The sequence below is a fragment of the Pleurodeles waltl genome, chromosome 6 (assembly GCF_031143425.1).
Source record: "Pleurodeles waltl isolate 20211129_DDA chromosome 6, aPleWal1.hap1.20221129, whole genome shotgun sequence".
NCBI classification, from domain to species: Eukaryota; Metazoa; Chordata; class Amphibia; order Caudata; family Salamandridae; genus Pleurodeles; species Pleurodeles waltl.
In genome coordinates, this window is record NC_090445.1 from 685198087 (window position 1) to 685211543 (window position 13457).

Consider the following 13457-nt stretch of genomic DNA (forward strand, 5'->3'; position numbering starts at 1 on the left):
GGTAGTGAAAAAAAAAAAAAAAAAAAAAAAATACTTCCCTTTTCTGTGACCGAAAACTTCAAGCAAATGCTAAAAGGGTGGGCCTTTTGTACAGGTGAGACTGAACAAAGATCACAGTGACACTATATTGCCTTCACATTGTCACATATTTGGCATGTTCCTTTCACTTACATCAGCTCCACCATACATGAAGTACAGTTTTAATCAGTAGAGTGGGAACACTGCATGGTAAGAGTTCTTTTTTCCCAAAACATTACAAAACCTTTTGTTACAAAAATTTGAGGACCCCCACACCCCCCAAACCAATCTTTACAGCCAATTTAGAGTACGAAAAAGTGACGGTATTCTTTCAAGACACGTTACCCAGAACTATAGGTAGTGTCTAGTTCTCAGAAACGTTTTAGTTCCCCGATGTGCTGGACAACAAGAGCCCCAGACCTACGTTTCACTGCCCGAGTGACAACCTCAGCACTATTTTGGATTTCTTCCAAACAGGGTCCGGCCCTAGTTAGGGCACAGAGACACAGCTTCTCCTCACTAAAGGCTCCTCTTGCAAAGTAGTATCGAGAGACAAAGGAGCTATATGAAACTAAATCAGAAGTGGTATTTTGGAGGGGGGTGTTGGGAATGGGGGGGGGGGGGCACTAAAAACAATCCTAGTCCAGATCCTTTCAAGCCCTACCTCTTCTCGTTTGTTTCTTCAGTTGGGTTGGGAGAAAATTTGACTCCTCCCACCAACAGTAAAAAGGGACTCCAGATTGATGAGCAAGGCTGTGGGGGAGCTGGAGGCAAACAAATATGCCCTTCGGTGTTCCTGTAGTCCCGTCCTCTAGCTTAATTTGTAGATGGTCAAGGGAGAGACTAAGGAATACCTTTGAGGCCCTTCCAATGTTTGTGAGACATCATTACTGGCAAAACATACATGTTAATCGGGTGGCCCAGAAATGAACACAAGGCTTCCCCATTCAGGAGTTTGCACGTGCCCCAAAAGGATAATGCACTTGCAAAAATTCCTCCACCTAGCCTTGTGACAAGAAGTGTGTCCCCTGTTCCCCCACTCCGGGAACAAAGAAAGAAAGAAGACCACAAGGCACTAGAGGGCGTGTGGGAACAGAACTTTCCACCACCAACATAGCTAACATACATACACATGTATTTATTATACTATATGCCAACATTTTATAACAGGAAAGTGGGAGATTTTATATATATATATAAAAAAAAAATAATAATCAGGAAAAAAGTACTTCTCCCAATCACTTCTATTAAAGCAGAGGCAATTTCAGGCGAGAGACAGCCAAAGTAAAGTCATTTTGGCTGCAAAAACGGGAACCCTGACGTCTAAATCAGGTCTATTAGCATATATGCAATATGGCAGCAAATGAGTTACACCTCACTCGACTATTGCTGCCACAGACTTGAAGAACAAAAGGAGACAGTCTGGAGACAAACACACACAATGACTTATCTCACGACAATTCATAACATGCTATCCAAGGTGAACCTTTAATCATCAACCTCACTTGCACTCTGTTAGATGTCTTGCATCCAAGATAAAATCATCAATTTATTTGCTACTTCTGTGCCCACATTTATCGAAGAAATATATTTTGAATACTTTTTTAGTAATGAAGATTAAAAAATGTCTAAGAAGTGACACTATGCCATCTCCTCAATGATCACTGTTCGGAGTCTGAGCACCTGGTCTCGTTAACTGGATACGGTTGATACGGTGCCCTCAGCTGCTGGCTGGGACTTGGAACAAGAACACCCTATAGCAATAGTTACAGTGAAGTGTTGCCCACCCTCCTGGTAAGGGGCTGGTTTTACAGGCTAGTCACCTGTAGGTATTTTAAGAATGGAAAACCAATTCTAAATCTTCACATGAGCAGGAAAATTGTTTTTAGGGTTTTGCTGCCAGTCCGATGAACAGCACAAATGCAATAAGGTGTATCTAAAGAAAATATTAAGTGGCAAGACTGAAAGAGCAGTGAAAAATATATGGAAACAAGATTGATACAGTATTTATTTGAAAAATCCTCAATCCATCCTGAAGAGAAATTTCTCAGAGGTTGGATTCTCAGACTGTTTGGGATACAACAGAAGTCCTGTTGGAGGTGCACATAAACCAAGTCGAAGAGGTTAAGTCTGAAGTTACATAACTAGAATCATACATGTTTGATTAAAAGCAGCAGTCTATTAGACTGTGATGGAATGTTTCTCAACGTAGAATTGTGTAGGAGTGCATCACATTAGCTTACAGTAATGCAATAATGTGTGCGCATCACTAATATTATACAGAACATGCGGAGTAAATAAGTCATGTTTACACAATGGCTGCAAATAAATCCACTCAAAGAAAATGTGTACCCATCAGATGTGTGTGACTAAATAGACTGAAGGCAGATCTTTGAACTGGTCTCCCACAATATGAACACTACGCAAATAAGGACTTGACCGTTAGCCGGCACCTCATAAATACTTTAGACTCAGGAGGGCTACTACAACATGCTCATGTAGCTGTCATTTGACTAAGACTGTCACCTTTAACCCCTTCACTGCAAGGCCTTTTCCCCCCCTCAGGTGCCAGGCCAATTTTGGCTATTTGGGGCAGTTCACACTTAGGCCCTCATAACTTTTTGTCCACACAAACTACCCACGCCAAACTAGCATCCCCCATCCACCAACATCTTAGGGATTACAGAGGTACCCAGAGTTTTGGGGTTCCCCTGAAGGAGACCAAGCAATTAGCCAAAATACAGCAAAAATGTCATTTAAGAAAAAAAACAAAAAAAAACAAAATGGGAAAAAGGGCTGCAGAAGGCGGCTTGTGTTTTTTCCCCCCTGAAAATGGCATAAACAAAGTGTTTGCTAAAATCACCATCTTCCCACCTTTCAGGAACTTCAATCAGAAAACCAAATTTTTCAACACAATTGGCATTTTGGACATATCCCATTTTTACTATTTTTTTGTACTTTTAGCCTCCTTCCAGTTAGTGACAGAAATAGGTGTGAAACCAAATGCTGGATCCCAGAAAGCTAAACATTTCTGAAAAGTAGACAAAATTCTGAATTCACAAAGGGGTCATTTGTGTAGACCCTACAATGTTTTCCTATAGAAAATAGCTAAAATAAAAAATATTGAAATTGAGGTAAAAAAAAAAAAACATTTCTCTCGATGTTTTACTCTTAACTTTTTTCGCCCATGTCAGATTTTTTTAAAGCAATATACCGTTAAATCTGCTGGACTCTATTGTTGCAGGGATAAATAGGGCTTGTGGGTTCATGAAGAACCCTAGGTACCCACGGCCAATAAACGAGCTGCACCTTGCAATGGGGTTTTTATTCAATACCGGGTATACAGCAATTCATTTGCTGAAATATAAAGAATGAAAAATAGGTATCAAGGAAGCTTTTGTATTTCCAAAATGGGCACAAGATAAGGTGTTGAGAAGCAGTGGTTATTTGCACATCTCTGAATTCCGGGGTGCCCATATTAGCATGTGAATTACAGTGCATTTCTCAAATAGACTTTTTTTTTTTTTCACATTTGGAAGGAAAAAATGTAGAGAAAGACAACGGGCAATAAACACTAGTTCTTCTATTCTGTGTTCCCCCAAGTCTCCCGATAAAAATGGTACCTCACTTGTGTGGGTAGGCCTAGTGCCTGCGACAGGAAACATAACATGGACATATCACATTTTTACATTGAAATCTGACGTACTTTTTGCAAAGCCTAGCTCTGGATTTTGTCCTCTAGCTCAGCCAGCACCTAGGGAAACCTACCAAACCTGCACATTTTTTAAACCTAGATACCTAAGGGAATGCAAGATGAGGTGACTTGTGGGGTTCTCACCAGGTTCTGCTACCAAGAATCCTTTGCAAACCTCAAAATCTGGCCCAAAAAACACATTTTCCTCATATTTCAGTGACAGGAAGTTCTGGAATTTGATAGGAGCCACAAATTTCGTTCCACCCAGAATTTCCCCCAAGGTCCCCAATACAAATGGTACCTCACTTGTGTCGGTAGGCCTAGTGCCCGCAAAAGGAAATGCCCTGAAACACTATTTGTACACATCAAAATTATCAAATACAAAACTACCCGTTTTTGCAAACATCTGCGTCTTTGGTCCTGGGCTCAACAACCATATGGGGAAACCTACCAAACCCAAACACTCCTGGAAACTAGACAACTGAGGGAGTCGAGGGAGGTGGGCTTGCATGGATACCCCAGTGTTTTCTTACCCAGAAACCTTACTTGTGTAGGTGGGCCAAGTGTCTGACGTGGAAGAGCCAAAAACATGTTGAAATTGAGGGGAAACCGAAGCGGGTCCAAAAGGGCAGTTTGGGAAGAAAAATAAAATTAAAAAAATAACAGTTGCAGACTGACAAGTGGGGCAGAATTTTTATCGGTATAGATGAGACAATGCTGGGTGGTCGGAATTTTGTGGATTCCTGCAGATTCCAGAAGGTCCCATCACAAAAATGTGGGGAAAGTGTTTGATTTCAAGCAAAGTTAGAGGTTTGCAGGGCATGGTGGGTATGAAAATGGTGCGGGGTGCATGCGAAGCACACCATCCTGGGCTCATCCAGATGTTTAGTTTTCAGATGTGTCTAGGTCTTGTGTATTTTTCTATATGGCAATGGCCCAAAGTCCAAAAAGTGTAGCCCTCACCATTCCAAGTAGGACACTTTTGAGAATTAAACAAGCTCTATTGGCCCAAAGGAGAAACCAAAACCCAAAATAATCAAATGTCCTGTTGCTTGCCGTGGGATAAGATGTTTTAGTGTGCGGGGAACAGCTGAAAGAGTGTTACCCCATTCAGCTGGGGTGGGGGCATAACCATGCCCATACTGGTTGGTAGCCACCACCCCACTTTTTTTTTGTTTGTTTTTAATTCCCTGGCATCTAGTAGGCTTTCTGCCCCCTCCCCAACCCTCCTGGGGAGTGGATTGGGGATAATTGCCTTCTCTGTACACCGGTGGGAAAAACAACTTTGGCCCCATTTATTTGGGGTGGGGGTATGGCAATAGATCCACCCTATTTTTTTGAAGAAAAAAAACAAATCTTCACTTGTCTCTGGTGGGCTTTCAGCCCCCCCTTGGGGGCAGATGGGCCTTCCAAAAATAGGCCCATTTTACCCCCCCATGGGGGGCAGATATGGCCAACAGTAATGTGCCCCCATGGGGAGCAACCCATGCCCAAGGGGCTGTCCCCCCTCAAACAAAACACACACACCAATCCCCGGTGCTTAATTGGTTTCTGCCCTCCGGGGGCAGAAATGGCCTAAAATAAAGTCACCCCTTCCTCCCCCCAGGAGAGCGACCCTTGCCTAAGGTGACGCTCCCCTTGCACTAAATTACAACAACAAAAAGAAATCCTGGTGCCTAGTGGTTTGTGCCCTCGTTGGGGGCAGATCAGCCTAATAAAAATAGGCTGATCTGCCCCCAAGGAGGGCAGAAATTACCAAAAACAAATTTGCGCCCCCCGGGGAGAAACCCTTGCCTAAGAGGGTCGCTCTCCACATCAAAAAAAAAAATTTTTTAAAAAATATCCCTAGTGCCTAGAGGTTTCTGCTCTCCCCTGGGGGGCAGATCAGCCTAATTACAATAGGCCGATCTGTCCCCAGGGAGAGGGGGGGGAGGGGTGGGGCAAAAATGGCCTCTAAACCAAATTTGCCCCCCTCCTACCTGGCTATAGTGCACGTGCAAGAAGTGCTGCATTATATATAATTATCTCGCGAGCTCTAGAGCTAAGTTGCAGAACATCTGCGCACAGTGCCAACTTACAAACCATCATAAACGCGCACATACTTGACAAATACACAAACAGCAGTGACCTGCAGATGCTTGCGGCATACTGCTGACTCGGCACGGATTCAGAGGTCTATTAATAGAACGTGCCCAGTGTTGAGAGAGAATGGAAAGGACAGGAAGGACTGCTTTCGCCCAACGTTAACAGCTCGTCTTGCACTTGTAAATGCGATCAAGGGGACTGCCGTCAAATGGGATGGAGAAAAACGGTAGAAGAGCACACTGGTGCAGTCCACCTCAAACCTCGAGGGTACACTGCGCTCAGATTACGTGGAGCAGCACTGAAGACACTTGCATGAATCCTATTGCCTTGGTCACACATTGCTAAACCCTGTAGGTAAGTGCTGCAGAGATCATTTACAAGCCGTGCCCTCCGGTCTCCAACAGCTCAGCTACATTACAGCACACAATATGCCGGCTACTTTTCTGAACCCTCGGGAAACGCATCAGGAAAAAGCACTAAAAGGGAGAGCGGTTTTATCCTACTCTGTTTTCTCACTTGTATGAGACAAATGCTAACCTTTAATAAAACAACCGTAGGGAAAGTAATAAATGAAAAACTATCCGGACATAGGCTGATCTTCCACAAAAAGCAGCAGGAGACTTGTGCACTTTAAGTCACTCTTCCTGATCTCAAACGTCTGGCGCGGGCTCTCTCTCTAGCTCTCTGTTCATCTACAGGGAGGCACCGAATAAACTTTAGGTCATGCCAATTATTTCTAAAAGCAGAGAAAAGAGGGAAGCGCTGACAGTCCCATTCACTGACGCCCTAACCGTCATGCTGATAAAAACAGGAAAGGCTAGGTATGCTGCAAGACTACCTCAGAGAGTCTAGAATTATCCTAAAATTATCTCTACAGTCAAGGATGGAAACCAAGTCGAAATGCAGGACATTCGGATGGCACCGAATATTTCTACCTGAAGCTATAGTATGAACCTGAACAAAAAAAAACAACAACAAAAAAAACATTTGACTGGATGAGCATCAGCTTCGATTTTGAGGTTTGCAATGGGATTTAGGTACAATTAGCAAGATCAAAAAGCTATGCATTTCCTATCTAAGTGGAACTCTGCACCTGGCACTATGCGATACAAAAGGTATACAAGTGAGGGACATCCAACACAAGGCCAGAAAGGATGAATCAGTGGAATATTTTCGGGTTAACTCCTGCATGAATGAGTTTCACTGAACAAAAGTATATTTTCTGGAACTAATTTGTAAATCTGACAAAAATCCATCCCTCCTATACCCATACCGTGGACCCCTTAACAGCGATGAATAGGTCACAGATGAAATCATGTGCATCTTTTATTTCAGAATCTGGCTTTAGGAGTACTTTCAAGGACTCAAAAGACCCCAATTAATAGTAGCTTTTTCCCCGTTTTTTTAAGTCATTGCTGTTCACATTTAGTATGGATTATGAACTACCAAAAAGTACCCTTGAAATGATCTCGTAAGCGGCATCCCCTGCGCTCAGGCCGGTCTCTCCCTCAAGTCTTTCATAAAGTTTTGGAGGTGGGCCCGACTGCAAAACTTTTTGAGCAGGGGGGCTTACAGCAAAAATGTTTGAAGACCTCTGATCTAAGGAAACATACTGTACCTACCGTAATGACACTGAATATACATTTTTTGCAAAATTCTGCACTGGGAAAGCCAGTCTCCTAATGACATGAGGTCAGCAAAGTCTCAATAAATGGTAGTGACGCAGAATGTCCATTCATCCTAGTTCTCAAATGAGTGTACTTTAGTAAATTTATATGTTTTGTTTTTTAAAATAATTGTATACGTCAGCCTTTCCCCAATACAAAAGCTGTCCATCCGGATGTGCAAGATAATTGTGTTTTTCACTTAGCACATTGGTGGTAAAGAAAGCATGACAAACCCTGGTGCAATCTAGAAACCCACAAAAATCTAAAATGTTTGTCAAAAGTAATGGAGTACAAAAGGCTGCAATCTGCTCCATCACATAGGTATTGTCTGTATAACAGTGAAGAATGCAATGTGTGATAGGACTAAACAGCAAGGGCTGCACTGAGGAAACTTACAGACCAAGGACTCATGTGACACATACATTTCAGTTCTTGAAAGTTTCAACAACCACTAGTGGTCAAGCTACATTAGATAAAAGCAACATCTACGTTCTTAACCCAGGAATAAGCCACCAGCACTTACCCGCACAAGCATTCAGAAAGAGCCAGTCAGTCTTTCTCATTCGGTTTTTTATCTGTTTCAGTTTTTTGAAGTCCACCTGGAGCTCCTCTTTACCACAAACAGCCCCCGCCAGTTCAATCCTCTGGAAATCCATTTTCATGTCAGCCTCACGCTTAGACGTGGGAGGAGAACGCCTCTGACCATTGCCCCCACTACAGCTTCCCCTCCAACGGCCACGGTCTTGCTCATTAATGATGGACGATGCCTCTTCACTGTCAGCCAGTTCAATAGCTTCAATGTTGTTGGGCCTCGGATGGTCGCACACCACACACGTCTTGGTCTTCACCCAGTTCTCATAGGTGCAAGCAGAACAAGTCCAGCGCTGGGGTCTTGTGTTCAGCTTATTCCTATCATTGTACTCCACACAGGGGTCAACCGAGAAGGGAGGTTGCCGGGAACCAGAGCCCGATGACTGGGGAGACTCAGTGGGGCTCCGGGTGCGCCGCTGGCATAGGCACTGTGTACACCTGATAGCCCGCGGCCAGTTCAGATAAGTGCACATGTGGCAGGACCACTTACTGCTGCTCTCAACCCCATAAGCCTTCACACGAGGCCTTGCACTGGAGTCTGGGCATATGAGTGGACTGCCGCCACCACCTTCAATGCTGCCAGCATCCCAATCCCTCCCAATATCGCTGCAGCCCCCTTTGAAGGGCTCCTCAGTGATGATGGCTGGGCTGGGCTTCTGTGCTCGACACATGGTACACTTGATTGCAGACGGCCAATTTTCAAACGTACAATACTCACAGGCCCATTTGGGTCCACTCTCTGTCATCGTGAACCCCTCGAGCTGGGAAAGATGGCAGACAGGAAGCTGAAGGTAGAAGAGACCAGTGTTAGTGGAAAGAAAAGCACTTACAAATAAGCCAGTAAGTAACTTAAAACAACTGTGTATAGGTAGTGGTTTCAGACAGACAACTCTGGAATAATCTGCCACAAGCCCTCACCTTATTTCCTTCCCATCAAGCATTTTAGACAACCTGTACTTTTGCATGGCTTAGAAGGCCAAGCTATTGTGTGGTTTGTTGTGACTGTATCACTGAACTTGAGATCTTGCTGTTTCCTAGAACCAATGACCCCTGGTGCACATGCTCTTTAGCTATAAATAAAACAGAGTGAACAAGAATTGCTACATATATTGGCAGCGCCATTTGACAACTTGAGACACGGTGGGGAAATGATGCTCTTCTGACAATCTCACGTTCAAGACGTGCAGACCTTTACCAGCAGGGCACTAGTGACAAAGTGAATCCCACCTGAATTCATATCCCACAGATAAGCCCTCTGCTGATCCTGCTGTACGCACTACCAGGTCGAGGGGATTTCACTGAGACAGAATTGAAAAGATGCACCTCAAAATGATAGACACAAGCAGCTGCTGCATAAGGACAGTTGACAATCCCAATTTAAATAAATAAAAATAGTTGAAAGGAACAAGAAAAGCAGGATATTTTCGGACTAATTAACAATAACTATCTTAACTCAATCTTCACATTTGAAACTATCAAGCATTCATTTTTGTTTGCCCTTGCTGCAATATAATAAACATAAAAATACTGAACTTTCAATAATCAAGTAATTGATTTAAATGTTAATTTTCCTTTACTTTCCAAAGGATGCACATATATTTCTGGTAATCAAAAATGGATGAGACGAATCAATCACATCCCAAACATGAAATAAAAAAAACCTGAAATATGCAGGTACCATCTGCTATCCTTTTCAATAGCTTCCTTCAAGGTTTAAAACCCATCCTTTCTCTCGCTCTGGAATATTGGTCACCATTCCATCCCATCTCAGTCAGGCAAAAATGATCCCCGATCCAGATCAGTCTGCAGACGCTGAATGGCCCAACAAATGATCCACTGCCTCAGTCTATAAAGGCGCAGCATTTTTCAATATAATAAGTGTCTCTACAATAGGTGTCTATTTCAGGTGACACCACATACAAGGAAGGATTATCATATGAGACAGCAATGGATCAGACAGGAAAATCGCCCCAATTTTTAACCCTAGATTCCCTACCATTGCCATACCTCACATCCATCTAATGAGGCTATCGACCCAATTAAAGGTCATTCTTTTGGTCAAATAAAAGCCTATTCAATTAATTAGTTACAATTCTCATTGCCCTTCTTCACCAATAAGACTCAACAGACAGGCAAGGTGTGTTATGATGAACATTCATGTAATATGCAAGACACTGGTTAACATCCTTGAAATGCCTAGGGGATTGGGTATATAAAAAGAAAGCAGAGAGCTCGGTTACGACCACTAACCACAATGTCATTCGGGTCAATTCTGAGGAAGAACAAATAAATCGTAGTGCTGCTCTGCAAACTTATTCTCCTGGCAGCACTTCCAGGCTGCAGACACCGTACACGGGGAATAAGACAACAAGGTGGCTGGTTTCTGAGCATATGCTTTAAGGTGGAGCATGTCAAAGCCAAGAGTTTAAATAGCTGACAGGAGGAGGCAAGATGGCCGCCTGAGCGGACGTGCTCTACTGCCACCCCGACTGATTGTTCGACTAGCACCCCTCCCCCCCACCAAGTTGGGCCCGTATATGACTGCGACTCTGGGTGAGGTGAGTGGGACGCCAACCCCACGTAGGCAGAAGTGATGAGAGACCTCAGCAGTGATAAGCGGCTGTGGCAGAGCGCAGAATACGCCCACAATTGCAAGGCTCCGGTGGGGTGCCGCTGACCCAGGAGGAAAAGTAAGGAAGGGCAGGGCCGCAACAGTAAACGACGCAGCTGCGGAGTGCTGCAGTGCAAAGGCACTGCTAGGAAGGAGGCCGGGGGCACGGTGCGCTCTCTGGCAAGTTGGGAGTGGTGACCGGGTCCGTGAGGGTGGGGCGCATGCTCTGTGAAAGCTTGCTGGAGCCCTGGGGATCGATCGGTTCTCCCCAGCACACAAGGAGAGACACTGCAAAACACAGATGCCACCCAATCCAAAGTGGGCCCCGGCGTGGCCACCAAACTACACCACACCATTAAGGATGGCCCAAAGTCCAAAAACAGGTAAGGAGCAGGAAGTGGGGGGACAATACAACACCGTCCATGGCTGAACGCAAAACCCTAATACTGGAAGACAAAGTCATTACTGAGAAAATCGATGCAGTGGTCAAACCAGTAGCATTGATGAGACAAGACCTGGACAACATGTGGGAAAAGCAGAAAGACCCGGAAACCAGGGCGTACGGACTGGAGGAAAATGTGAGTGCGCACACCACCTAGCTGACTGACAACGAGCACCGCCTACAGATGCATGAAGTTAAACTTGCGGAATTGGAAAACAGACCGCAGCATAATAATATTCGTATCCTAGGGCTACCTGAAGGGACTGAGAACACCGGCTGAACAATTTCTAGAATCGTGGCTACCAGCCATACTACCAAGCCTCAGGAGGTTGGGGGTTATACAGATGGACAGAGCTCACGGAATACCTGCTGAGAGGACAGAACAGTTTAAACGTCAGAGCTGCATCATGTAACACAGATTAAGAAGCTCTCCTCATCTGCAAGTATATTGGTAACACTGTGAATGGCGTCGCCCCGACCTCAGGGCAAACATGAGCAGTGCACTGTGTTGGAGAGGTTTGTTGAGTTCAACATGTAGGGGTGGGTCCGGGGGGGAGGGGATGGGAAGTAGTTTAGTTACAGGGGCATGAAGCAAGAAGCGCACAAATTGAGCAGAGCAGTTACTACTCATTGCAGGGAGGGTGGCAGACTACAAAGTATTCCATATTTCTCACCTGGGAGTGAAAATAATATCATGGAATGTAAAGGGGATACAAAACCCAATTAAGAGACAGAATATGGTCAGATCTTCGCCAGCAACAAGCACAGATAGTAATGCTACAGGAAATAGACCTCTTGCCACACGAAAACAAAAGCATCAGAGCTAAATGGGGTGGACAAATGTAGTATGCCAGTTCTACCTTCTCGGCACGGGGAGTATTGCTGTGTGGGTGGACACTAGTATCCCTTTGAGCAGATGTCACCCTGACAGCAGCAGACGGACGCTATATTAGAGTGGTGGGTGAAATTGGTGGCAGGCTGTTCTGCTTTGCTTCAGTCCGAGAGGGAACAAAGTGAAAGGAATGAAAAGAATGCAGCACTCTTAATCTGAGTAATGAATTTATTAAGGCACTTCCCAGGTGACACAAAGATAATAATGTGAATGCATCAACACACGTGCAGCTCTTAAAATAGTCACACCAGTGGAATAATAATAATAATCAAAGAAGATGCAATGCATCAACAATTAATAGAATATATATGTATGAAGTGACTATGTATTCATGCATGCACACAGCAAAGCTAGATATTAGGAATTAAAAACGCATCATCCTTTGTCTGCAAACGTCAAGTTGTGGAACCCGTGACAACTGAGACAAAAGAGAATGACCCCAAAAAGTATTTACTCTGAGCAATGCATCCACCCTCGGAGAAGAGTTCCTTTTCCCTTAGTGTCAAGCCTCTCCACCTTATATACTTTAAACAAATTTAAGAGGAAGGTTCTAGAAAAACCCCCTTCCTTTGAGTAAGTTGTGAAATTCAAGCACTGGTCATGTCAGCCCAGTGTTGAAAAAACATGCTAGAGATTAGCCAGATCTCACTGTGTATTTCTAAGACCGAGCTGTACCCTGCTCTACCATAAACATTCTCAGCCTGGTACATTCTTATCATAAATGCCTCCCCCTTGTTATGTTCCCTTCCCTGACGGGAAAAGCGAAAAAAGGTTTACGGACTGTGTGCGGAAAATACCTGTGCCACCAATGTGACGGCGTTTGAAGCAAAGCTAAGCACAAAAGGGAGTCAATGGTTAGATACAGATAGCATTACACAAGCGCACAGAATTTTTAATACATATGCATGGAATATAGACATTCTGGATTTCCACAAAGCAGTGACACAGTAGTTAGCACCATATACACACTATGATCTGATATGGATGCGGGACTGCAACTGTGTGCACATTGTCGGAACACGATCCACTAGCGAAGGAATTGCAAGACCGGGCGTATGCAACACCAATGCCGCAATGGCGCTTCCAACCCTGTGCGCTATATGATCAAGCCAACAGGGAAGATATTCAGGAGGCTAATTCTTGGATGTCTTTAATTCTTGGAGCATGAGCTTAGAGCGTGGGTGGCAGACGGACACTACATGAAGGCTCAGCTTGTTTTGGGTTCAAAGGTCTAAGAGAATTTTGAGCTGCTCAGGCACTTGGCTCAACCACTCCTATCATATAACACTTATTAAGTGGTCAAAAGCATAGGAATGATTTGATTTTTCTATCATTAAACAACAGCGAATGACTCCGTGGTTCAGGATTTATACGTTTCCCACTACACTATGTTTCAGTAAGTGGGCTATTAGACTGGGTGCTCTTTCCCTCCAGCATATAATCAAGTAATTGTTGAG

At 44.1% G+C, this 13457-nt stretch overlaps 1 protein-coding gene across 1 annotated transcript in view; it reads right to left on the reverse strand.

Annotated features, from left to right (window-relative positions):
- Positions 1–13457, reverse strand: part of ZRANB1 (zinc finger RANBP2-type containing 1) — a 158125-nt gene that overhangs the window by 142518 nt on the left and 2150 nt on the right. The window contains exon 2 of the mRNA XM_069239120.1: positions 7988–8840. Coding sequence (XP_069095221.1) covers positions 7988–8801 — 814 coding nt within the window. The 5' untranslated portion in view covers positions 8802–8840. The remainder of the gene's footprint in view (positions 1–7987; positions 8841–13457) is intronic.